We start from the raw sequence: 27,841 nt of genomic DNA, 5'->3' as shown, positions 1-27,841 counted from the left end.
ACCCTACCCACCCTTCACTAGATGATTGTGAGATTAATTCACCAATGGTTTATTAGTAATAATATTTTTTAACAAACAATGAAAAGAACAATAGCTAATTTTGTTGTTGTTAAGTGCCGTCAAGTTGGTTCTGACCCATAGAGACCCTGTATAGGGTTTCTGAGGAGCAGCTGGTAAGCTTGAACTGCCGACCTTGCAGTTCAAATGGCTTTGCGGTCTGGCGCATTAACCTACAGCACCACACCTATGCCCCAAGAATTTTCTATGCGTTAGGAACTATCCTAAGCACTTCACATGAATTAGTCCTGGAGTGGCGCTGGGTTAACGTGACAAGTTAAGAACGTTTAGTCCATTCTACAGGCAAAACCACTAAGGCTTGGAGAGATTAAATACTTAATCCAAAGTCATAGAGCTGGTGCGTAGTAGAATTGGGATTTGAGCCCAGTCCCTAATATTTCTTACATCAGTGTGCTAGATGAACACGACCTGTAGTTGTCCAGTGATCACAAGTACCAGGTAGGGCAGAGTCAGACTGCCCCACGTGCCCCAAGGCTGTCATCTTAACAAGAGCCGAATGCCACATCTTTCTCCCATGGAGCAGCTGGTGGGTTCAAACCGCCAACCCTGCAGTTAGCACTGTGCTACCAAGGTTCTTCATTCTGTCCTCAGGGACTTTACAATTAAATCAGAGCAACAGGCATATGCACTAACGGCAAAACCATGAAATACAAGAGGATTTTCAACGGAAGAAAGTCTCCTACAAATCTACGTCATTCCTCTTAGCTTCCAATGCATTTTACACGTGCAAGGATACACACGTAAACATACATACAACTAGTATATTTAGATCTGTGATGCTGGGGCTAATGCGTCAGACTGTAAAGTCGTTTGAACTGCAAAGCCAGCAGTTCAAGCTCACCAGCTGCTCCTTGGAAACCCTATACAGGGTTGCTATGGGTCGGGATTGACTCAATGGCACTTAACAACAATAGCAATAAGAGGCCTTAGTGGCACAGCGCTTAAAGTCTTTGTCTGTTAACCAACTGTTTGATGGTTCGATTCCGTTAGCTGCTCTGTGGGAGAGAGATGTGGCAATCTGCTTTTGTAAATATTCCATAACCCCAAACCCAATGCCATTGAGTAGATTCTGGCTCATAGAGACCCTATGTGGGGCAAAAAGCCTCCTCTTTCTTCTGGTGGGTTTGAACTGCCAACCCTGGGGTCAGCAGACCAATGATTGTTGTTGTTGGTCTTGAATGCCATTGTGTCCATTCTGACTCACAGTGACCCTGTATAAGGTTTGTGAGGAGCGGCTGGTAAGTTTGAATTGCCAACCTTGTGGTTCAAACCGACCTTGCAGTTGAGTGCTTATCCTAAAGTTCCACACCAGGACTCCAGCCTCAAAAATCCTATGGGGCATTTCTACTTGGTCCTCTCGGGTTGCTGAGTCAAAATCAAGTGGAGGGCAGTGGGTTTGGTTTTGGGAACAGACTCGACTTGAGCACCCAATCACAAAGAAGACATATGGAGTCCTGGTGTACACTGGGCTGCTGACCGCAAGGTTGGTCGGTGGTTCAAACTCACCTACCACTCTTCAGAAACCCTATGAGGTTGCTATGAATTGGGAGTGATTCAATGGCACATAACCACAACAATATCATATACATATATAAGGAGGCCGGGTTAGTTAGGATTAAGCATTGGGCTGTTAACCACAGGTCCAGTGGTGAAGGATGAGGCTCTTCTGTTCTCGTCAAGATTGACAGCTTCAGAGACCCTACGTTTTTGTTGTTAAGTGCCCGCCAGTCAGTACTGACTTCTAGCGACCCTGTGTAGGATTTCTGTGAAGTGGCTGGTGGGTTTGAACTTCCAGTCTTGCGGCTAGCAGTCCAGTGCTTATCCTACAGTGTCATGTGTACATGTGTGTGCACACAGTTATTAACATGGTCAAAGTGACCCTTCTAGTCCTGCAATTGTCCACTGTCCCCCATCCTTTCTTCTAGTGGCAGAGCTGGGGCCAGCTCAGTCATACAAGTTCTCTGCTTTTATTCTGCAGATGCCAGCCCTGGGCAGAGGAAAGAGGAGAGAGGAGGAGAAAGACTTGGCTCCAAATGTTAAGACAATTTACAGGATAATGAGCTGGAGAAGAAAGGAGGAGAGGGAGGGAGGAGGAAGTGAGGGGAGAGATGGAGAAAGGGAGAGAAGGGATGGCAAGAGAGGCCAAAAGGCAGACAGAGTTGGAGGAAGGGGGGTGGGGCGGGCGAGGAAGAGGAAGAAAGTGGACGGAAAGGGAGGGCGAAGGGGAAAGGACCAGAGAGGGCAAGTCTTGCAGGTTGTGGGTAGAGGAGCAGGTCTCTAGGGAACTTGAGAGGGATGAATAGCTCAGGAGAATGGGGATGAGACAAACTTGAGAAAGACAGAAAAGGCTATGTGAGAAGAGAAATAAATGGGAGTTGTTCTTTGGGTTCCTTTCTATATTCTTAGGAGTCCCTTTCAATGGAGTCAATTGTGCCACATAGCGACCCTGTATAGGGGTTTCCTAGGAACAGCTGGTGAGCTTGAACCACCGAGCTTGCAGTTCAAACTGATATTGCAATCCAGTCCATTCACCCTCAGTGCTACACTAGGTGACGCAAATGCTGGACTAGCAGCAAAAAGGTTGGCATTTCAAACCCAATCAGAAGCCCCTGAGAAGACAGGCCGGGTGGTCTGCCTTGCAAACCCTAAGGAGCAGTTGTAGCCTGCACACCTGGGTTGCCATGCACTGGGATCAGCGTCACCGGGAACAACGACAACAATAACAGACTTAGGATGAAGAATGGGATTCTTCTCACCGAATGTTCTGTCTGACTGGATTGTGACTGTTTAAATGGGACTCTGCTTTGGACCTGAACCACATGAATTATGGTTTTCTTAGGGTTGTTGTTGTTAAGTGCTGTTGAGTCCTTTCGTACTCGTTTTTGTTGTTGTTAATTGCCATTGAGCCAGTTCTGACTCATAGAGACCCCGTATAGGGTTTTCAAGGAGCAGCTGGTAGGCTTGAACCGCTGACCCTGTGGTTCGCAGGCCAGTGCTGATCCTACAATGTCACCCTATATGGGGTTTCCGAGGAGGAGCTGGTGAGTTTGAACAGCCAACCCTGTGTTTTATCCCACAGCACCATAGCAGGATGCCTTAAGGGTAACGTATCTGTATTCTCTCTCTCTCTCCTTTGAACTGTATGGCCATGGGTAAGGTGCTTAGCTTCTCTGGGTCTCCTGTTTCTCACTTGGAAAATGCGGATGATGACACCACGCACTGTACAGGCGGTTGTCAGGGTTAAATCATTTAATAATGTTAATGGTTTATAACAGGCATGCAAAAAGCGTAGTGGTTACGAATCGGGCTGTGAGCTGCAAGGTCAGCAGTTCGAAACTACCAGCTGTTCCGCGGGAGAAAGATGAAGCTTTCTGCTCCCGTAAGGATTTCCAGCCTCGGAAACCCTGTACAGGGTTGCTATGAGTTGGAACCGACTCAACGGCACATAACAACAACAACAACAACATTATCATCATCAGGGAGCCATGGTGGCACAGTGGTGAAAGCACTCAGCTATTAACCAAAAGTTTGGTGGTTCGAACCCACCAGGCAATCCATGGGAGAAAGATGTGGCAATCTGCTTCCATGAAGATCAGAGCTTTAGAACCTCTACAGGGCAGTTCGACTCTGTCCTCTGGGGCCCATGGAATGGGCTCAAGTTCAATGGGTTCATTAATTCCTTGGAGTTTCAGTTCTCTGAATCCATTTACTGATCACTCCCACCTGGAAGCCCACTAGGTTTCAATTTAGATTCACCATCTGTGGTTCAGACCATTCCTGCCTTCTGACTTTCTGTCAATCATCCAGGTTGGTTCCACTGGTTTCAGTTTCCTGCTCTTATCCTTTGGACTCCAACAGCCAATGAATCACCAGACTCTGTGATTTCTTTTGTCGTTACACCTCACTTTGCTGCCCTTCCTTCTCAACCCCTCATTTGGAGCCTTCCACCGTATGCATGGTCTACTGCTGGAGCTCCCTAAACCTGCCTCTCCACCTTCCGTCTCTCCTCCAGCCATTGTACCCTGCATATGCCACCATGTTGTTGTTGTTGTTGTTGTTGTTAAGTGCTGTTGAGTCGGTTCTGACCCATAGCAACCCTGTACAGGGTTTCCGAGGAGCAGCTGGTGAGCTTGAACCGCCGACCTTGGAGTTCAAACGGCTTTGCAGTCTGGTGCATTAACCCACAGTGCCACACCAGGACTCCATGCCACCATAATAACCCCTACTAACTCTCATCCCAGCCCATTTAAGACCCACCAAGTCTGAACCTAACTGCATTTCTTCATCTTCGCCATACCTTCTTTCAAATTCTAGTCCATTGGCCTCTGCTTCCCAAATCTCTTTTGTTCATTACCAACCCACTGCCTTTGTTCATGTTATTTCCTAATGAGTCGGGGAGGAAGAGGGTCGGGAAGTCAGGGTTAAACATGAGCCACTTAATGATTAAAGTCCTGAGGAATGTTGAGGGCTATGCCCTCCTTGCTTGAGCAGCTGTGAAATTGTGTAGGACATGCTCAGGGCACATTGCCAGGTAGCCATATCATGGGACAGGCCAGTAAGAGAGACCACCATAAAAACTCTGTATTTTACTTCCTTATAAGATATTGTACAGGCTGGACTGGTTTACCTAGTGCCCTAGGCAATATTTTAAAGGACACCTTTCTGCTGGAGACTGAGGAGAACATCAGCCCCTGGGATGGGCTTGAACTGGACTCCCAAAGAACTATGAATGCTTGACATCCAAGAATAAGTTTTGTCTTCTACCAAAGGCCTTCCAGTAGGATCCATGTGGAAGAAGCACTGTGCATGGACTAAATTAGCCTGACCCTCCTAAATGGGCTACTGCCTGGAAATCCCCTCCTACCACTACCAATAAAGATGATGCCTTTCCCATCGAACACCTTTTAAACCCCAGCGAAGTCTCTGTTTGGGGAGACAAGGGTTAGCATTACTTAGAATCCCCTCATCGCCTCTGTCCAGATCTTTTCCTCTCAATAAACCTTTACATCTTTTGTTCATGTGAAACTCTGTCTAATCTGACCATTCTCGGTTAGCAAAGACAAAGACTCTATATTGCAGGTATGGAGGCCTCCTACACCCTCATAATACTCACTTAAGTCCCTTTCATCCTCCTCATCTGTACCTGTCAGATCACATCTATGTGTTATGAATTGAAATGTGTCCTCCCAAATGATGTGTTGTAAACCCTAACTCCTACACCTGTGGTCATTATCTCATTTGATATGTTATTGAAGTCATAGTAGGGTGTGTTTTAAGTCCATCTCTTTTGAGATCTAAAAGGAGCAGTTTCAGCTCAGAAGCAGGAAGTACAGGTGGGAGAAGGTAGATGTCATGCCACATGGAGATCTCCAAGGAACAAGACACAGATGCTGGAAACAGACAAGGACCTTCCCCGCAAAGCTGACACAGAGAAAGTCTTCCCCTAGAAGTGGCACCCTAAATTCAAACTTCTAGCCTCCTAACCTGTGAGACAGCAGATTCGCTTGGGAAAGCCACCCATTTGATGTATTTCTGTCATTTACGGCAGCACGAGGTAACCAAGGCACCATGCTTAAAGGTCAGTTTCAACCTCACTGCTTCCACGAAGCTGCCCTGACCACCTGGGAGCATGACTGTGCTCATTCAGCCTGTGGGCATCTTCTTAAGACGGTGACCAGCTTCTTCAGGCCCCAACTCCCTTGCCTCTGAATCCTTACACAAGGCTTCGGGGGTTATATGCCCCCTAAAACCTACACCTAACTACACGTAATTAACATCTACTCAACTAGTGATGAAATTACAGGTGCTTTTTTTTTCCTCTCAGAGAACTGAGATATGCTATTCCACTCAAGGGGTGTTTTGAAGACCTACTATGTGTTGAAGGAACCCTGGTAGCACAGTGGGTTACAAGTTGGGCTGCTAACTACAAGGTCAGCAGTTTGAATCTACTAGCCTCAAGGGAGAAAGATAAGGCTTTCTGTTCCTGTAAAGACTTGCAGCCTTGGGAACCCTATACAGGATCACTCTGCATTGGAACCAACTCAATGACACACCACCACCACCACCACCACCATCACCACCACCACCACCACTTCATGTTAAGATCTATTCTGGTTGTTGGAGGAAGGAGATGAGCCAAAGAAAGAACTTAAATTCTGAAGCTGTTCTTATTCTAGAGCTCATGGGTGGATTATAAGAGATCCAAAATTCCCTGAAATTGTACATTAATTTTCCTAAATATGTACAAACATGCATTGTTCTGAATTTCACTAGCTGTTCAAATGGGTTTTTAAGCACCCTAAAGTGCAAAGGCCAGTGCTTTAAGGCAAGAGACACAGCCACCATCTCCGTACAGTGTGCAGAGTAAATGCTCAAGGGAGAGAAGGCAGAGTTACTCTGTCGAAGGGGAGGAAGGGGTGGCAACTGAGCTGCCCTTTACTGAATGAAAGGGAGGAGTACCATAAGGAAGACAAGGGAGAAGAGAACTAGGGGCAGAGGGTATGGACTGAGCAAAGGTCTGGAAGCTAGGGAGCACATGGTTATCTTTAGGGTGCCTGTGATGTGGCAGGGGCATGGGGTATAGAAACCATAGACTGATGGATGGGACCCCTGATGTTTGCCCCATGTGGAGGTTCTTTCAGGCTTGTGGCCCAGTGCAATCAGGTGACCTTTAGTAGGAACACACCAATGAGAGGCCAAAGAAGAAACCAGTCAGCCCTTCTCTCCTTTGGACAGGTGCAAAAACCTGTGACTGAACGGTGAAGGTACGGCAAGGAAGCAGCGGGTGCTTTTCTGTATGGAGACTGCAAAACTGGCCCACCCAAGCAGGCACTGGGTGTGGGGTTGTTTTCCCTCAGACACCCCATGATGGGTGGGAAAGGAAAGAAAGGAAAGGAATTGTTTCTTCAGAGACCAAATCACCAATCTGGGTCAACACTGGATGAGGCAGGTACCCTAATATCCACACAGCAGATCTCTTAGGTGGACAGCTCTGGGGACTTCAGAGTGGGAAAGTTTGCAGACCCAGCCCTGGAGTCCAGGGCACACAGTCATCAGCATTGGTCCGTTGATGTAGACCTAACTGGAGAACACCCAATACCTCAGTGCCCAACCCCTCCCCCAAGGGCAGTTCAGGCTCTCTTCCTTCTCGACATGCTAGGCTCAATCCTCCCTCAGGGCCTTGGTGCTTGCTTGGAACCTCCTGTTCCCTCAAGGTCAGGTTTCACCACAATGTCTCCTCCTCAGGGAGTTTTCCTTGGCCAGCCAGTCTGAAGTAGCTGACCCCTACCCAATCAGCCTTTCTCACTCTTTTATTTCCTTCACAACCTTTACCATTATCTGAGATGCTTGCCTCTGCCTGCACTTCTAGATGGAGAAATCCCTGCGAATGAGGAAATGGGATAGGGGAATGTGAAATGCTCTTGGTTCCAAGCTGCTACCCCACACTGGGAGGCATGTGCCCTGTCAGGGCAAGGCCTCTCAGGCCTTGTTTGCTTGCCCAATAAGAGGGGAGAATCCACAGTCATCCTGCCTAGGGTTTGATATGTTCAGGTCCCACAGACTGAGTTCACACCGATCTGCTTCCAGGAAGCACCTTTTCCAGTTGCCTGCATCACTGTGCTTGAGCCTTGAGTAAGCCTTCCTCTCCTGCTCCTCATGGTGGGAGGACACCAGGAAGAGGCTTGATGCCTGGGAGATCTCTGCCAGTTAGGAGCATGGGGCCGTCTAAGCCTGACTTTGCTCCCTGGGGATGGCCAGGTACCTGCCTCTGGGACACCTGCCTGACAAGGCTGGCCTTGGACTTTACTCTGGAGTACTCACCAAGAAGACCCTGCTCTACTCCCTCCCCCTGCCCATTGGAGGCTTCGTCACCCTCCTGTTTGAAGGCTGGGAAATTCCATGGAGGGACAGACGGAGGGGGGCCCCTCAACAACAGTATAGTCCTTTATAGATCCTATTCCTAGTAACTTCCAAGTAATCATCTTCCTATTCAGGAGACCAGAATGGAAGGAATCCCCAAAGGAACAATGAGTGCTTCCCAAAACTGAAGGAGAAAAGCATTCCAAGTCACACAGACTGTTCTGGGTGGTGATGGGGGCAGAGATTATTGGGAAGGAAGAGGAGAGAGATGGAAGGCCTGTGACCTGCCCCATGCCTGAAGCACAGACCAGCATTTTCTTCTCTGGACTTTAAAGGCAGAGTTCATGTGACGTGGGCAGCACAGTAGTAGTAGCTAAGTGCCGTGGAGTCAGTTCCGACTCATAGCAACAGTGCTCACCAAATGACCACTGTTTTCATCATCGCAGTTGCTGTTATTATTAAAGGGGATGCAAGACTGAGATGATCTGAGGAGGCACAAGGATAAGTCAAAAAGTATTACCGTGAAATCAGAGAAACTTTTATTGAACAAAAATATCAAAATACGAAGCTATGGTTTCCTGACATATCTTCCATCCAGGTCTATATGCTTCTGAAGGCAGTGTTTCCATCTCTCAAACCTTTTCCTGACGAATTCTGCACCCTGATTTACACCATGTCAAAATGGCACATGTGGCATCTTGAGGGACTCAAATTGTGTTCCTTTTAAATGTTCTTTGAGTTTGGGAAACAAAAAGAAGTCTGAGGGGGCAAGATCAGGACTGTAGGGTGGATGAGGTAAGGCTTCCCAATGAGATCCTTATAGGACAGCTCTTGCTACCCTCAAAGAATGAACTGGTGCATTTTTGTGGTGAAAAAATATTCTTGGTGCAACTTTCCTGACCTTTTTCTCACAAAACGCAGTTTTCCATTTTCTCAGTTTCATAATAAGAAGCTCGTGTGATTGTCCTGTGTCCTCTGAGAAAATCTATCAAGATTATCTCTTTGGAATCCCATAAAAGAGTTGCCATAACTTTCAGAGCTGACCTCTTTGCCCTGAACTGAACTAACCAAGCAGATCCTCTTGGAAGGCACTCTGAGATTGGCCCATTTCTTTTGGAAGGCCCTTAATGGGACCAAGACAAGTGTGTTGCTGAGAAACCGTGGCTGCGGCCATCCACTGACCGCAGAGACATGTTTAAACACGTTTTGTTTGGAATAAGCCCATGAGGTAGGAACTGGAACCCTGGTAGCAGTACTTTTTGACTTACCCTTATATTTGGCTAATACTCTGGTTTCTCTAGACACTGTTCCTGCTCCTGTATCCCTAGCATCCAGCACAATGCTGGCCACATGGCACGTCCTCCATAACTGCTGACTGGAATCAAACTGAAGAACTAATAGGGCTCCTGCATTCTCCTTCCCTTGTTCCACAGGCTCTGGCTCTAGGGCCCAAACCAATGCCTGCCCACCTGGGGAACATGCCCCCTTCAGCAGAACTAGCTTCTGTACCCAGCTTCCCCATCCCACACTGGCCTCTGACATACTCTCAGGCATCGAATTTCCCAAGACCTGGAGGAGCCAATGCCTGGAACACGGACAACTCTGTTCCATGGAATCAAAATTTTGTGCATAGAACATTAAAGTTTACATTTAAAGCTATCTGTCACAGGTGATTTATCAGACTCAAGCAGTTTTCCTGTGAGGGGGTAGTGATTTTTAGCAAAGACAGGCTATGTGTATAATTCACAATGGAATCACACAGTAATCAGGAGATTAATGGTCTACTCAAGGGTCTAGGTGCTTGGGGGCCTCCACCTGCTCCCCTTCCTTCTCCACGTTTTGGTTCATAGGAAGCACATCACTGGGACTCAGAATCCCAATCAGGGACACAGGGCCACTTCCGGTAGAATGCTCTGAGGCTGTTTCCCCTCTCCCTCCCTCCCTTCTATATTACAGTTCAGTATACAGTTAATGCAAATGTTTGCAAATAAAAGCTTTTATATACTATTTCATTCACCACTTATCAGAGGTCTGGACACGACTAGAAAATAGTCCCTGTTCTAGGACACTGACTTCCTATAGGAAGGAGAGCCCTAGGTCCTCAGACTGACCCCAGAGAGGCAGGACACACATTCCTGGGTGTAAAGCATGACACAGTCGATGCAAATGCTGCCCCCTCACCCCCCGAGGCAAGTTCTAAGGAGGGGGGATGGCAGCCAGGTGGGGTTGGCGTTGTTTCATAACTATTTCCTCTGATCAAGTTAATTGTGCATACACGCAGAGTGTTGTGGCAGTCCCACTTCAGTACAGCCACCAGGCCCTTTCTCATCTTTGTTGGCAAGTTTGCTGGGAAGATTTGTTTGCTACCAAAACCCTGTTGGACTGTACTTGCCAAGTCATTGGGTATCTAGGCTTAGGTTGGTGGCTCTTCATTCTCTTTCACATCCAGACACTCTCTTCTAATCTCTTTAAGGCAGCCTGCCAAGTTAAAGAGGAGTCTCTGGGGAAACCAAGACAGTGTTCAAGGACCTACCTTTCTCTCCTTGTCACCATATTCAATGCCCAAAGTGTCCATGGCCCGGACAATGGCTGCCAGGGACTGGATGGTGTTGCTGTAGACAACGGGCTTGTACTGTTTCACGTCTTCTCCAGAGAAGCCATCTTCGTGAATGATCCTAAAGAAAAATCGCACACATCAAAACTGAGGAGTGCATTGTCTCTACTCAACAGAGAGCTACCAAGCATGGGAAGCCACCAGGGCCAACATCTTGGTGTAGCTGGATGAGGACTATGTCCAATTTGGATACTGCATGAATACCATAAAACTCGAAGGGCACATCTACATGAACTACTGACCTGTTCTCTGAGAAACATAATATTAGAAAAGGAACTACAGTGTTTTTTTATTCCTTAGAATTGGAATCCACCACTCGTCTGTCATACCGTGGTGGCTTGTGTGTTACTCTGATGCTAGAAGCTATGCCACTGATATTTTAAATACCAGCAAGGTATTCCCAGTGTGGACAGATTTCATCTGAGTTTCCAGATTAAGATAGACTACGAAGAAGGAGAGGCATACTACTTTTGAATGTTTAGCCACTGAAAACCTTATGTTTAGCAAAGGGACACAGAGAGTACTAGAATAGGGTGAGATATAGTGCTCGAGGATCAACCCCTCAGGTTGGAAGGGGGGAAGAGCTGCCTCCTCCAAGTAAGTTAACTGTGATGGTGTGAATGGAAGGAATAAAGCTTTCGGGAACGTCATTTGCTGATGGGGCCATTAAAAATGAGGAGGAACATCCATTAATATTGGAACATGGAACTGACAAAGGAAAATGGAAAGTTATCAAAATAGAAATGCAATACAGAAAAGTCAGTTTTCTAGGCATTAGTAAGCTGAAGTAGACATATTGACCATTTTGAATCTGACAATCACACGTTTTACTCTGCTGGAAATGACAAATTGGAGAGGAATGGCATCGCAGTCATCATCAAAAAGAACATTTCAAGGTCTCTCTTCAAGTATACTGCTGTCCATGATAGGAGACTATCCATATACCTATAATACCACTATTATTCAAATTTAGGCACCAACCATTAAAACCAGTGATGATGAAATTGAAGAATTCTACCAATGTCTTCAGTCTGAAACTGATCAAACATGCATTCAAGATGTATTGATAATTATTGGTGATTGTAATGCAAAGGTTGGAAACAAAGAGGAATGATCAGTAGCTGGAAAATATGGCCCTGGTGATACAAATGATGCTGGAGGTCACATGACAGAATTTTGCAAGACTAATGACTTCTTCACTGCAAACACCATTTTCAAATAACATAAAAGATAACTATACACATAGACAACATGCTGGACTGCAGTTTGAGCCACAGGTTCAAAGCCACCAACTACTCCTCAGAAACTCTATTCAGGGTCCCTATAAGACTCAATGGCACTTAACAACATACACATGGACTTCAACAGACAGACAACAGAAACCAAATTGACAACATCTGTGAGAAGAGATGGTGGAAAAGCTCCATTTCATAAGCCAAAATAAGGCCAGGAGCAGACTGGAACAGACCATCAATTGCTCATATTTAAATATAGGCTGAAGCTGAAGAAAATTACAACAAGTCCATGGGAGTAAAAATTTGACTTTGAACATATCCCGTCTGAATTTGGAGGTCATCTGAAGAACAGATTTGATGCATTAGACATGAATTACCAAAGACCAGAAGAATTGTGGGATGAAATCAAGGACATCATACAGTAGGAAGCAAAAGGTCATAAAGAAGATAAGAGAGAAGGAAAAGATCAAAATGTATATCAGAAGATACTCGGAAACTTGATCTTCATGCTCTTCAGCATAGAGATGCTAAAGCGAATGGAAGAAATGAGGAAGCAAAAGAGCCGAATGGCACATTTCATAGGGCAGCTTGAGAAGACAAAGTCAAGTATTATAAAGAAATGTGAAAAGACCTGGAGTTAGAAAACCAAAAGACAAGAACATGCTCAGCAATTCTGAGAAAGCAAAATTAAAGTCTCCACTTTCAAGACTGAAGGATTCTTTGGGCAAAATGATGCAGGAAGCACAAAAAGAAGATGGGAGGAGTACACAGTCACTGTTACAAAAAGAAATTGTTAATGTTCAACTACTTCATCAGTTAGCATATGATCAAGAGTTAAAGGTACTGAAGGAAGAAGCCCCAGGGCCACTGAAGGCACTGACAAAGAACAAGGTTCAGGAATATATGGAATACAAATTGAAATCTTTCAACAAACTGAGACAGCACTGGAGGCACTCACTCACCTAGACCAAGAAATTTGGAAGAGAGCAACTTGGCCAACCGATTGGAGACATCCATATTTGTGCCCATTCCACAGAGAGGTGACCCAAAAGAATGTGGAAATCATCAGACAATATCATTAATGTCACATGCCGGTAAAATTTTGCTAAAGATAATGAAAAAACAGCTGCAATCATATGTTGACAGCGAACTTCCAAAGGTTCAAGGCAGATTCAGAAGAGGATATGGAACAAAGAGTGCTACAAGAACAAACGAATCTGTGTTGGACGAAGTACAGCCAGAATGCTTTTTAGAAGCCAGGACTATGAGACTTCATCTCTCATACTTTGACTATATTATCAGGAGGGACCAGTCCCTAGAGAAGGATATCATGCTTGTTGAAGTGGAGGGTCAGTGAAGAAGAGGAAGACCCCCTAACATGATGGATTGGCACAGTGGCAGCAGCAATGTGCTCAAACTTAGCAATGATTGTGAGATTGGTGCAGGACTGGGCAGTTTCCAGTCTCCAAAGGGACTCCTGGTGTGGTGCTGTGGGTTAATGCGCTGACCTGTAAAGTCAGTTTGAACCTCATGGTCTGCACTTCAAGCTCATCAACTATTCCTCGGAAACCCTATACCAGGTCACTATAGCAACTACAATCTCCAAAGGCAAATAAAGATAAGATTTGTAAAGATACAATACTGCTAATAAATTAAGGCAATAATACTGAAAACTAAAAAGAAAAAAAGGAGGCATTCTACTGGCATCATAACTGACTTATGATGGAATTGTTGGGTTGGAAACTGTTTTAAGTTGGGTACTGTCTCTAACACAATCCTCTCGCTCATAAACTGACAGTGCTTTTAATGAAGGAGGAAAGGTCACGTAAAACATACAAATAATCACACAACAGAAAAGTCAATGGGAGTTTACCAATTCTTCCAGCCTAAGCTGGGATTTAACCTCATGTCACCCTTATTCTGGGAGATCAGAATAATGACAAAGAGGACATAAAGGTGATATCACAGTTCCTGGAAATAGGTGACATCCCTTGTCCTCCTGTTCTCAGGTACCTCTGAGGTCAGCCTGGCAAGACTAGATATGGTCTCATGTGCCTTCTCCCTGTAGATGGTGGCCACTTGATAAATGCTCATTGCTGAAAAGATCTAGACAGGAGAGAAGCTAGAAAGAGGGGACGTCAACTTTGCCCTCAACCAAAAATTTGCGAGAATCCTCTTATAACTGACATAAGAAACAACAAATGAATTTCAAGATTCATATCCACCATTAGCCACATTTTAGTCCAAGATTGAATATCACTTGTAACACGTACACATATCAAAACAGAATAAAGAGGCCTCTCTTCGGTCTTACCACAGACGCTTGCCATTCCTTAATTTCTTTAAGTACAGGAGAAACTTTCTAAGGATTCTATTTAAAAAAAAAAATAACTCTATATGTAATTCACATAACATGCAATCAACCTAGTTAAAGTGTACACACAATTCAGTGTTTTTGGTGCATTCACAAGGTTGTGCAACCATCATCACAGTATAATTTTAGAATGCTTTTGTTCCCCCAGAAGAAAGCCTATATCCATAAGCAGTCACTCCCCACCCGAGTCCTATGCAACCACTAATCTATGGTCTGTTTTTATACATTTGCTTGTTCTGGATATTTCATATAAATGAAATCATACAATACAATCTTTTTGTGATGAGTTTGCCCCACTTGGCACAGTGTTTTCAAGACTCATCCATGTTGTTGTTAAGTGCTTTCGAGTTGGTTCTGAATCACAGCGACGCTGTACAGGGTTTCTGAGGCTTTAAAATCTTCCCAAGCAATGACTGATGGTCTTGAATCACGGACTTTGTGGATGGTTCACAGTGAGTGTTTATCATACGGAGCCACTGTGCTCCACACATTGATACTTCATACTTTTTATTGCCAAATAATATTCCATAATATGGATATATTACATTTTATTTATCTATCCATTAGCTGATGGACACTAAACAATTCTTGTTGCAAAATCTGACTTGGTGCTGAATTGTGGATTTCTTATCCTCAGTTTCTCTAAGAAGCAGACGAGAACAGCCCTAGTAACTTTTCATGGTCTTTTATTAACCATCAGTCCATTTTCAAAAGAGTCTCCTGAGGTAGTATATATTCAGTTCACTGCAAACGACTAGAAAACTAGACACAATATATGAAACAAGTGCCTCCGGTGCAGTGGAAAATAGGCAGTGCAAGGCTGCAAGAACTGAGAGCAGGGAAATTGGCTTTCTGTATAGAGACATTTACCAAACCACAGTGGCAAGGAGGGAGAACTCAAGCCAAGCACTGTGGTCTCAGTGAGCTGAGGAAATAAAGATCAGAGGTCAGGAAGGCTGAGGTGGTTGGAATTTGTGGGACAGAGTACCAGAGAGGAGGAAACAGTAGAGAGAAAGCATTCCAGACATCTAAAAAGGGATCCTCATGAATCTTTGGCTGAGTATCATGTTGAGTAGGGTGAGACTCCACAAGCTGGAGGAGGAACAACTACCAGAGAAAGAATGATCCCAGAGGTTTCAGTTGAATAAATCACAGGTAAAACCACTATAGAAAATGGTATGGTGCTTCTTCAAAAAGATAGAAATAGAAATAACTTATGATTCAGTAATCCTATTACTAGGTATGTATCCAAAAGATATAACAGTAGTAACATGAAGAGACATATGTATCCTATGTTCATTGCAGTATTATTCATGATAGCAAAAAGATGGAAACAACTTACAATTCTATCAACAAGTGAATGGATAAATTGTGATACATATACATGATGGAATACTACACACTGTAATCAAGAATAATGAAGAATTTGCAAAACATCTATAACATGGATAAACCTGGGAGGACATTACGCTGAATGAAAGAAGTTAATCACAAAAGGTCAAATATTGTACGGTTTCACTATTATAAAAAGTCAAGACTAGGTATACACACAGAAAACGATGTTCTTTGATGGTTACTAGGGATGGAAAGCAGAAGGAGAAGAAATCACGTTCTAGATTGTTGTTGTTGTTAGGTGCCTTTGAATCGGTACCAACTCATAGCAACCCTATGCACAACAGGACGAAACATTATCCGGCCCTGTGACAACCTCACAGTTGTTGCTACATTTGAGCCCATCACTGCTGCCACTGTGCCAATCCACCTTGTTGAGGGTTTTCCTCTTTTTCTCTGACCCTCCACTTTACCAAACACGATATCCTTTCTCCAGGATATTTACAGCTGTTTCTCGTCACTTTGGGTTGTGCTCCATCAGCAAATGAAGGTCCTGAAGGCTTTATTCCATTCATGTCATCACAGCCAACTCTACTTTGAGGAGGCTGTTCTGCCCCCGTCACATTTTGAATGCCTTCCAACCTGCGAGGCTCATTTTCTGGCACAATATTCTGGTGCTCTTCACCATGTTTAATATTCAATATTCTGATGCTGATAGTGGTTCACTGCTATTCATAAGGTTTTCAGTGACTAAATATTTGGAAGTAGTCTGTCTCTCCTTCTTCCTAGTCTGTCTTCATCTAGAAGCTTACCATGGTGACACTGCTGGTATTTAAATTAGCTGTGGCATAGCTTCCAGAATCACAGCAACACGCAAGCCAACACAGTACGACAAACTTATAGATGAGTGGTGGACTGACAGATGAGTGGTGAACTTTTTAGATAGTTGTTAAATGCTGTTGAGTTGGTTCCAACTCAGAGAAACCCTGTGTAGGTTTTCTGAGGAGTGAATGTAGAACTGTCGATCTTGTGGTTCAAACTGACCCTGGGTCTGGTGTTTGTCTTATAGCTCCATACTAAGACTCCTTCTAGATAATAGACACTTGTTATTTTTGATGATGGGAAAGGAATACCCAATCTGGGTAAAGTCTGCACAAGTTGACCAAGGTAAATGAGGACACTGAAAAGTATGTAAGAATAAGGGTATGCATGTATAGAAGTATATTTGTAGGGATATGTTTTTGTGTGCTATATATCATATATTCATATGCATATTAAAGGTCATAGGGGCACAGTTACAGGGACTTTCTAGATATATCCAAACACCCTACAGGCTTGGTTTACTGAGTTAAAAGGCTTAGGACCATAATCTTATGAGGTAACTCAGTCAATTGACATGACTTCATAAAGATAATGTTCTACATTCTAGTTTGGCAAGTAGCGTCTTGGTTCTTAAAGATTTGTGAGAGGCCATCTAAGATGCAACTATTAGTCTCTACTTGTGTGGATCAAAAGAGAAAGAAGGAAGCAAAGAATAAAAAACAAACAAAAAAACGAGTCCACAGGACAACTAGCCCTCTTGTAACCTGAGACCAGTAGGCTAGACAGTGCCTGACTGTTCGGACCAGACACACAATAAAAGGTTCCAGATAGAATGGAATACAAATTTAGAACTAATAGGGATTAGAGGAAATTCTGAGGCTATCTGCCAAAGATATTCTTTGTTCTTGGAACTGAAGCTACTCCCAGAGGTCACCTTTAAGGCAAATAATAGAATGACTTATAAAATAAGCATCACTGACTAATGTGCTTCCTTAAATATCAACAATATGAGACCAAATGGCCAACATTTACCAAAAAGCAAACATGAAAAGTTAAGGAAGAGCAGGGAAGCTAGATCAAAGGAAACAGAACAAACAGAATAGACAATATGCTGACACGTTGTGAAAATTCAAATAATATTATAGAACAATTTGTATGAAATTGTTAAGTGGGAACCTAATTTGCAATGCAAATTTGCTCTTAAGACACAATAAAATATTTTTAAAAATAGCTCTGGTAGCGTACTGGTTACGAATCGGGCTGCGAACCGCAGGTCAGCAGTTCAAAACTACCAGCTGTTCTGTGGGAGAAAGATGAGGCTTTCTGCTTCTGTAAAGATTTACAGCCTCGGAAACCCTGTACAGGGTCGCTATGAGTCGAAATCAACTCCACAGCACATAACAACAACAACAACAATTAATCATTAGAGCTCATCAAGGTTGAGAGATGCCTAAGTTTTGACCAGTCAGTATGGAGAGTCCTTGTATAGCTGAGGCACTCAGCAGAGATTTCAGAAGACTTGCATCATAGTAGCAGGGCTAAGCTAGTCTTACAGTGAAAGACTACTTTAGATCTTCCCTGATCAAGTTTAAAAAGAAACCTTGAAAAAATTCAAGCTGGCTGGCAAGTAACTTAAATGTCATAAAGAAGTCCAACATTCTTTAAATGAGGACAAACTCTAGACATTCAATACTGCTCATAATGTCTAGCATTCAGTAAAAATACCTAAAAATGAAAAGAAGAAAACTGTAGCCTATAACCAGGAGAAATATCAGTCAACAGAAGCTGACTCAGAAGTGACCGAGATGGTGGAATGAACAAATGTGGATTTAAAATAATCTATTTAAAATATTTTTAAGAAGTTAAAGAAAAACATGAACACAATGAAGAAAGAAAATTATTGAAGAAGAATGAAATGAAACATCAATAGATGAAAATACATGATCTGAAATAAAATTTTCAATGGATGGTATGAATTGCGGATCTCCGAACTTGAAGACATACCAACAGAAACTATCCAAATTGAAGCAAAGAGAGAAGAAAGACTGGGAAATGTTTTATGATGTTTATGCTCTGATGGCATAGTGAGTTACATATAGGCTGCTAGTTTCAAGGTCAGAAGTTCAAGTCCACTAGCCACTCTGTGGGAGAAAGAGGATACGTTTTGCTCCCATAAAGCTTTGCAGCCTTGGAAACCCTATACAAGGTCTCTATGAGTTGGAACTGACATGACAGCATACAACCACGACCACCACCAACCATGTAAAATAGCACAAAGATGGCAGGATAAAATGCAAGTATACTGTTGAAAGATTTTTTTATAATATACACAGAGTAGTACCGTAGTTGAAAGTGTGATTGAGACCCATAATGTAAATGCTAGAGATACCATCAAAACATATAAAAGAAAGGCAATTGTTACTCAGTCTTCATGGCCAGATTCACCTTAAAGGGTGGGATGCTTTGGGTGACCTGACAGGTGCAGGCAAGATGTACCAGTCCCTGTGAAATACTCTTGCCAGAGCTGCAGTTTCCCTTTTGATATTTTGGATCAGCAGCCCCTGTCACTCTCCCAGAAATGCTCTCTAGATCCTTGTCTGCCTACAGGAGGGTTCACGCAACTGGGCAGTGTTTCGTTCTGTTGTGCATAAGGATTGCTATGAGCCGGAAGTGACTCAATGGCATCCAACAATAAAATGATAGGTAGTTTATGTTATGTGAGGACCAGTGATGGGATGGGACTATAATTTTACATACTCACTATGCGTCATTGCTCTTCATATCACTTAATGAGGTAGGTAGATTTTTATTATACCCATTGGGTAGAAGAGGTAACTAAAAGTGAGACTGAGAGAGCTTAAGTAATTGGACGCTTGCCTTTTAGCAATAGCAGGACCGAGGTCTTCAAGTTCACGGGCTCTTCAACCACACCTCAGTCCATAGGCTGGATGAAGCAGGATACTGTCTGGTAGATCCCTGCCTGGCATTGGGATTGTTGTTAGGAGCCATCGAGTTGGCATCGACTCAAACAATGTCCAATCCTGGGCCAACCTCACTACTGTTGCCACGCTTGAGTCCATCGATGCTGCCACCTGGCCAATCCATCTTGTTTGGGGGTCTTCCTCTTTTTCTCTGACCCTCCATCTTACCCAGCATGACATCCTTCTCCAGCAACTGTTCCCTCCTGACAATATGTCCAAAGTATGAGAGACGAAGTTTGGCCATCTTGGCCTCTAAGGAGCACTCTGGCTGGCATTGGGGTCGTCCAAGATAAAAAGGTTTTGTTTAAGGTTTGCAGTTATGGAGTTAATGGAAAAATCATTGAAGTTACGATGATTAGTTTTAAAATTTGTTCAGACTTATATTAGCTTAACATTGGACCTCCTGATTCAGTCTGAACCACAAGGTTGGCGGTTCAAATCCACCAGCCACTCCTCAGAAACTCTACGCAGGTTTGCTAACGGTCAGCAATGACTCGATGGCACACAACACACACCTTCTCCTAATTACAAAGTAATATATTCTCAATACTAGAAAACTTGGGCCATACAGAACAACACCAGGGAGACTCATTATTTGTAATTCTACACTCAGAGAGAAATATTATGAAATTTTTAGCGGAAGTCCTTTCAGCATTTTTTTTCATGCTATTGTCCTTTTCTTCTCCCCTACCCCAGCACTGATATAAAATAAATAAAATAAATATTCACACAGTATTAAACTGGTGTGGCATTGTGGGACAAATACTGCACTGAAAGGTTGGTTTGAACTGCAAGGATGGCAGTTCAAATTCACCAGTCGCTCCTAAGATATCCTATACATGGTTGCTATGAGTTGGAACTGACTCAATGACACTTAACAACAACAACAATTTTCAAGCTACATTCATTCCAGAGGGGCAGAGTAAATCTTACAGCTTAGGAGTCCGACAGACTAGCCGAATCCTGGTTTTACCACTGGTAGACTGTTTGTCCCTGGTACATTTTTTAACCCTTTAGGCTTTGGTTTCCTCATCTGAAAGGAGTTGTTGTGAAGAACAAACCTTAAGCACCTATCATTTAATTGTTGCAACTATTGTTAGGTGCCATCAAATCAGTTCTGACTAATTGTGATCCCTATGCAGAACAGAGGAATCCTGGTGTGGCGCTGCAGGGTAAGCACTAGGCAGTTCAGTTTGAACTGGTTGCTCCTTGGAAACCTTATGCATGGTTGCTCTGAGTCAGAATGGACTCGACGGCACTTAACAATGCCTAACAGAATGAAACCCTCCCCAGTCCTGTGCCATCCTCATAAGAGGTATGTTTGAGCCCACTGTGGGTCTTTGATGGTCTTTCCTTTATTGGTTGACCCTCATCTGTAAACAGGATATGATGCCTTTCTCCAGAGTCCCTCCTGATAATGAGTCCAAAGAGTAAGAGGTAAAGTCTCTTTGCTTCTTAGGACCATTCTGGTTGTACTTTTTCTGTTTATTCTTCTAGCAGTCCATGGTACTTTCAATATTCTTTGCCAATACCATAATTCAAATGCAACAATTCTTCCATGGTCTTCCTTAGTCATTTTTCAGCTTTCACATGCATATGAGGTGCTTGAAAATACCATGGATTTGGTCCTCAAAATGACATCTTTGCTCTTTAAAACTTTACAGAGGTCTTTTGCAGCAGATATGCCTAATGCTATATATTGTTTGCTTTCTTGACTGCTGCTTCCATGAGCATTGATTGTGGATTCAAGCAAAATGAAGTCTTTGGCAATTTTGATCTTTTCTGTTTATCATGATGTTATTTATTGGTGCAGTTGTAAAGCTTTTCATTTTTGTTACATTTGATGAGAAATCCACACTGAAGGTTGTAGTCTTTGATCTTCACCACTAACTTTTTCAAGTCATCTTCACATCCAGCAAGCAAGGTTGTGTAACCTGCATATTGTAAGTTGTTAATGAGTCTTTCTCTAATCCTAATGCCACTGTTTTTATTCATATAACCCAACTTTTTGGATTATTTGATCAGCATACAGATTAAATAAGTATGATGCAAGGATACAACCTGATGCACATCTTTCCTGATTTTGAAACATTCAGTATCCTCTTGTTCTGTTCCAGAAACTGCCTCTTGGTCCATGTACAGATTCCTTATGAGCACAATTTAGTGTTTTGGAATACCCATTCTTCACAATGTTATTCATAGTTTGTTATGATCCACACAGTTGGATGCTTTTTGTTATGATCCACACAGTTGAATGCATAGTCAATAAAGCCAAGTAACTCTTTCTGATAGACTGCTTTCAGCCAAGATCCATGTGCTGTCAGCAATGATATCCCTTGTTCCATGTCCTTTTCTGAATCCAGATTGAATTTCTGGCACCTTCCTGTCAATGTAATGCTGCCAACATTTTTTTTTTTTTTTTAATTATCTTCAGCAAAATTTTACTTCATGTGATATTAATTATATTGTTCAATGATTTCTGCATGCCATATAGTCGTTCACCTTTCTTTGGAATGGGTACACATATGGACGTCTTCCAATGGCTTGGCTAGGTAGCTGTCCTCCAAATTTCTGGGCATAGACAAGTGAGCACCTCCAGCGCTGTAACATTTTGTTGAAATGTTTTCGTTTGTATTCCCCCAATTCTTTTTGGTAGTGACTTCGTGCATTTCTTCCATTTTCTTTTGATGCTTCCTACAGCATTCAATGGAGTCCTGGTGTGGCATTGTAGGTTAATGCACCAGACTGCAAAGCCGTTTGAACTGCAAGGTTGGCGGCTCAAGCTCCCCAGCTACTCCTTGGAAACCCTATACAGGGTTGCTATGGGTCGGAACCGACTCAACGGCACTTCACTACCACCACAACAACATTCAATATTTGCCCATAGAATCCTTAAATACTGCAAGTTGAGGCTTGACTTTTTTCTTCAGTTCTTTCATCTGAAAAATGTTGAGCATGTTCTTCCCTTTTGGTGTTCTAATTTCAGGTCTTTGCACATTTCATTATAACACTTGACTTTCTCTTCTTGAGCTGCCCTTTGAAATCTTCTGTTTAGCTTTTTTACTTCACCATTTCTTCCAGTTTCTTTAGCTTCAGTACATTCAAGAGCAAGTTTCAGAGTCTCTTCTGACATCCATTTTTGTCTTTTCTTTCTCTCCTGTCTTTTTAATGACATTTTGCTTTCTTCATGTATGATGTTATTAATGTCATCCCAGATCTATTCAGTCATGGTCTTTGGTCATGAGTATTCAGTGTGCCAAGTTTGCTCTTGAGATGGTCTCAAAATTCAGGAAGGATATACTTAAGGTCTTATTTGGGCTCTCATGGACTTTAGTTTTCTTCAGCTTCAGCCTGAACTTGAATATGAGCAATTGATGGTCTGTTCCACAGTCTGCCCCTGACCTAATTTTAGCGAATGTTATTGTGCTTCTCCAAGGAGCTATGGTAGTGGAGTGGTTATGAGTCAGGCTACTAATCTCATGGTCAGCAGTTCGAAATTACCAGTGGTTCCATGGGAGAAAGATGAGGCTTTCTGCCCCCATAAAGATTTAAGCCTCGGAAACCCTATATAGGGTTGCTGTGAGTTGGAAATGACTGCATGGCACATAATCACCACCACCATTGTGTTTCTTCACTGTCTCTTCCCACAGATTCAGTCAATTTGATTCCGGTGCATTCCACCTGGTGAGGAGCATAGTCTCCTTTTATGCTGTTTAAAAAAGGTATTTGCTGAGGAAGTAATTGGTCTTGTAAAATTCTATCCTGTGATAGCCAACATCCTTTCTATCACCAAGGCTATATTTCCCAATTAGTGAGCCTTCCTCTTTGTTTCCATCTTTCACATTCCAATCACCAGTAATTATCTATGCATATTGATTGCTTGTCTGATAATTTTCAGACTGAAGAAGCTGATCGAATTCAATTTTAGTAGCTGGTACATAAATTTTAATAATAGTGGTATTAATTGGTCTTCTTGGTAAGCATATGGATATTATCCTATCATAGACAGTATTGTACTTCAAGATAGATCTTGTAATGCTCTTTTTGACGATCAATGTGATAAACTATTCCTCATCAATTTGCTGATTCCTGCCATAGTAAACCATATGCTTGTCTGATTTAAAATGGCCAATACCAGTCCATTCAGCTCACCAATGTCTAGGATACTGATCTTTAAGCATTTCCTTTAATTTTTGATGACCTCCATTTCCCCTAGATTAATACTTTTATATTCTACGTTCCAATTATTAGTGGATATTTGCAGCTGTTTCTTCTCATTTTGAGTCATGTCAGCAAATGAAGGTCTTGAAAGCTTTTCCTATCCATGTCATTAAGTTCAACTCTACTTTGAGGAGGTAGCTCTTCCCTAGTCATATTCTGAGTGCCTTCCAACCTGAGCGGTTCATCTTTCGGCACTACATCATACAATGTTCCGCTGCTATTATATAATTTTCAATGGCTAGCCTCTCAGAAGTGGTCTGCCTCACTTTCTTCCTAATCTGTTTTAGTCTGAAAACTCCACTGATCCCTGTCCACCATGGGTGACCCTGTTGGTATTTAAAACACTGGTGACATAGCTTCTAACATTACAGCAACACAATAAGCCACCTCAGTATGACAAACTGGCATATGAGTGGCGGATCGTTTTATTAATAAATATATAATAAATGCTATTATTGTTAAGTACCGCCAAGTCGGTTCTCACAGTGACCCTGTATAGGGTTTCCGAGGAGTGGTTGGTGTATTTGAACAGCAGATCTTGTGGTTAGTAGTCCAGTGTTTATCCTACAGCACCATACAAGGACTCCTAATAAATGGTAACTATTAGTAATAGAGGAGTCCTGGTGTGGCGCTGTGGGTTAATGCGTCAGACTGCAAAGCCATTTGAACTGCAAGGTGTGTGTCTCAAGCTCACCAGCTGTTCCTCGGAAACACTATACACGGTCGCTATGGGTTGAAACCGACTCGACAGCACTTAACAACAACAACAATATTAGTAACAGAATTTTCACATTAAAGTGAAAATTACACAAATGTAATTTCCTTCACTTCTGAGATAAAAACTCAGAATATTAACTAATGCTTGAAAGTTTACTGTCCATATCGAGTGCTTTGCATTTAATTTTTGAAATATTCCTATTTATTCTATTCTCTACTCTTTACAGATAGAGAAACTGAAGCTCAGAGCACTTAGGTCACTTGCCCAAGATCACACAGCTAGAAAGTGGCAGAGTGGCATTTGTGACCCTTCTAGTAACTACTCAGCAGATACTGTGAGGCAAGGCTTCTTCTACCCTGGGTCCCACCTATATCTACGTTCCCAGAGAATGCAGAGATTTCATACACAGAGCAAACTCAGAGGACCCCCTACAATAACAGCCCAACATTCTGGAGGATAGGGCAAGAAGAGCAGGCCTCTGGTTTGGGGTTGAAGAGGCAGCCCATGGGAGTTTGGTCTAAGTCCTAGAAGTAATGAGGCCAAGACAGAAAACCAGGAGTGAGGCTTCTATGGGACACCCTAGAATACACCTGGCATCTCACCTCGAGGCAGCACCAGATCCACAGTTCCTCACTTGCAGAAGCGAGTAACAGAAAGTACAGAACCAAGTCCTGGAAACATCATTTGAGCCATGGGCTCCAGCCATGCCTGAAATCAACTGAATCCCTATACTTTGGAGTAATCTCAGCCAAATAATTCCCTCTTATTTTGGCATTGCTAGTTTGACTTCAGTCCCTGGAGAAGGACATCATGCTTGGAAAAGTGGAGGATCAGCAAAAAATAGGAAGACTCTCGACAAGATGGACTGACACTGTGGCAGCAGCAATGGGTTCAAAGTGAACACCCATAACAACAGATGGTGCAGGCCTGGGCCGGATTTCATCCTGTTGTGCATACGCTTGCTATGAGTTGGCACTGACTCAATTGCATCTAACAAGTTTGACTTGAGTTTATGTCACAATCAATCAAGTCATGACTGAAACATGTTTTGTACCTTAATCACAATTATTAGAGACCACCTCCCGTATTAATTTTCTGGGGTCAGACATAATGTCTCACCCTTTCTGCCCCACCCCCCATATTACCGGTAGCTCTGGATGGTGCTCAGAGAAAATGGGGTATAACAACAAGAGCCTAGATGCACAAGACTCACTCTCCCCAGGAAGCGCAATAGAGGAAGCAGAAGTGTGTGTTTGTATATGTGTGTGTGTGTGTGAAGGAGGAATATGGGATGGGGGAAGCTACCAGATTACCTGTGCCAACAGATCCAGGGCAGCAAAGGGGCCCACTCAGAAGTTAGCCATTTGAAGTGGTGTTCCAGGTCACCAAACCAGAAGAACCATGGGCAAGAAGGGGGTCTAAAAGCAAGCGAGGACTGACTCTGCAACCCTGAGTGTTCAACTTTGGACAGGAGTCACCATCTGGACTCGGGAGACCTAGCAACACATCAAGGGAGGAGATCTCAAGTAGAAATGCTGAGAAGGAAGGAGGCGGGCAGCAAGATCCCCTTCAGCATGTCTGAGCTTTCTGTGAAAGAGACATCAAGGAAGAGTAGGGACCTCCACCCTGCCTGTCCCCTGGTCCCTTCTTGTGGGTTTGGGGGCTCTTGTCTACAGGAGGCTTGGCCCACCAGGGCTCTCAGCTTCCCCTCACAGTGTACAGGGCACTCAGCTGCAGTGAGGCACTCAGACACAGTGGCCTTATATGGTCACAGACACAGGCTGTGAGAGCTGGAAGGGACCTGGGAGGATCATCTGGTCCAGCAGCCCTTGACCCCTCTGAGATTGTGACAAGTACACCAGTACTCACAGTTTTGCCCACAAATTCAGGAGGTTCACACACTCACTTAGGCTGCTGGGACCCATGGTTTTAACTCCATCCCCTCTGCTTCCCTTCTCAACATTCTGTCCTACTGAGAGCCTGGGGCAGGCTCTCCAACCCTCCCACTCTCCATTGCAATCCCTTTAAAGGTTCAGAGGAAGGGGTGCATCAGAAGCCAGTCTCTAGCTGTTTGACTCTGGGTAATTTCTTTAAGTACTTGGTGGTTCCGTTTCAACCACCCTTGGATATGGGAGTCACTACTCTAAAGACTTGTGATTAGATCAAATGAATGAATGCAAAGGAAAGGGCTTGGCATGGTAAGCACTTGATGGAAGTTAGCTGCTATAGTCATCACTATTACATTCAGTGGATGAAGATGGGGGAAGCAAGTACAGTGTGTTAGGTGTCCACAGTCTGTCCTCTTGAGAAAGAATGCCAAGCAGGAAGTCTGGGAAGCCATGGGACGGCACTGCTTGCTGGGAGAAGGTGATGATCAAGTCATTCTGACTACAAGCAACTCCATGTGAAAGTAGAACTGCCCCAGAGGGTTTCCTAGGCTGTAATCTTTGTGGGAGCAGATCGCCAGGTCTTATTTCATTACAGATGCTGGGTGAAGTTCAACAGCCAAGTGTTTAACCACTATGCCACCAGGGCTTCTGAGAGGAGGAGGAAGCATGAACAACCACAGCCAGTGAAACGGAGAACAGGAGATGGGTTGGGGACAGGGGCATTCTCTGGCCTAGGGCAGAAAATCTGCCCATTTACCAAATATATAACTCAGGAGTAGTACCAGCCTGAGAAGCAATTTGGGGCCTGGTAAATGATGTCATAAAATGTGTTTCTGAACACAGCTGGAGAGTCATCTGATAGCTGCCTGGGTTAGGGCCAATGCTTGTTTCACTGTGTGACCACTGACAATAGTTTCTGTCATGGCTTGACTTGTGTTCTCCCCAAATATGTGTCAACTTCACTGGGTCATGATTCTCAGTGGTTTAGCAGAGAAAGAGGGACTGACTACCACCAAGAAAGAAGAGCCAGGAACAGAGCCTACCCTTTAGGCCTGGGGTCCCTGAACTGAGATCCTCCTAGACCCCAAGGGATGATGGATGCCAAGACACATGTAGATCTCCAAGGACCATCAGGCCCACACATACTGAAAGGAGACAATGACCTTCCTCCAGAGCTGACAGTGAGAGAAAGCCTTCCCCTACAGCTGGTGATCAGATGTGGGATTCTCTTAAATGGTGTTTGTTAAAGCCATCCATGTGGATAGTTCTGTTATAAGTAGCAGAAGGAGGTAACTAAGACAATTTCTAATAATGAGGGAACCTTGAATAGCAATAGAGAGACGGCCATATAGCTTTTCCATCAGAAAAGGTAGGAAATGACTACTCTGACCCCTTATAACACAGTTCCCAAACAGGGAGCCAGTGAGTTACCTGTTTGGGTCACATGCCAGCAATTAGGGGTCCCACTCTGGAAGCACTGTCCCTAGGCAGGGCTGTAAAATGGAAATATTAGCTACAGGGCAATATTGGTCCTATCCAGATGGGTTTGTGTGTGTGTGCATTGGGGGTGCGGGAGGAGGAGGAGGAGGGGGAGAGAGAAGAAATAGGAGGTTGCTTAGTGAAATATTGTCATTAAAAATGTGCTGATCAGGGAGGGGGGCAATATACAGGGAGGGAGAGGGAAAGGGAAAAACGGGGCAGCTGGGAGAACAATTGG

The 27,841-nt window shown here is 43.6% G+C and overlaps 1 protein-coding gene across 5 annotated transcripts in view; it reads right to left on the bottom strand.

Annotated features, from left to right (window-relative positions):
* GNAO1 (guanine nucleotide binding protein (G protein), alpha activating activity polypeptide O) overlaps positions 1 to 27,841 on the bottom strand; it is a 204,732-nt gene that overhangs the window by 73,809 nt on the left and 103,082 nt on the right. For all 5 annotated transcript variants that reach the window (XM_006863535.1, XM_006863533.1, XM_006863532.1 and 2 more), the window contains exon 3: positions 10,472 to 10,613. In XM_006863535.1, the coding sequence (XP_006863597.1) occupies positions 10,472 to 10,613 (142 nt within the window). The remainder of the gene's footprint in view (positions 1 to 10,471; positions 10,614 to 27,841) is intronic.

The sequence above is a fragment of the Chrysochloris asiatica genome, unplaced genomic scaffold (genome assembly GCF_000296735.1).
Source record: "Chrysochloris asiatica unplaced genomic scaffold, ChrAsi1.0 scaffold00055, whole genome shotgun sequence".
In the NCBI taxonomy this organism is placed as follows: Eukaryota; Metazoa; Chordata; class Mammalia; order Afrosoricida; family Chrysochloridae; genus Chrysochloris; species Chrysochloris asiatica.
The sequence above is the reverse complement of the archived record's forward strand: the minus strand, read 5'-3'. Positions and strand labels throughout refer to the sequence as shown.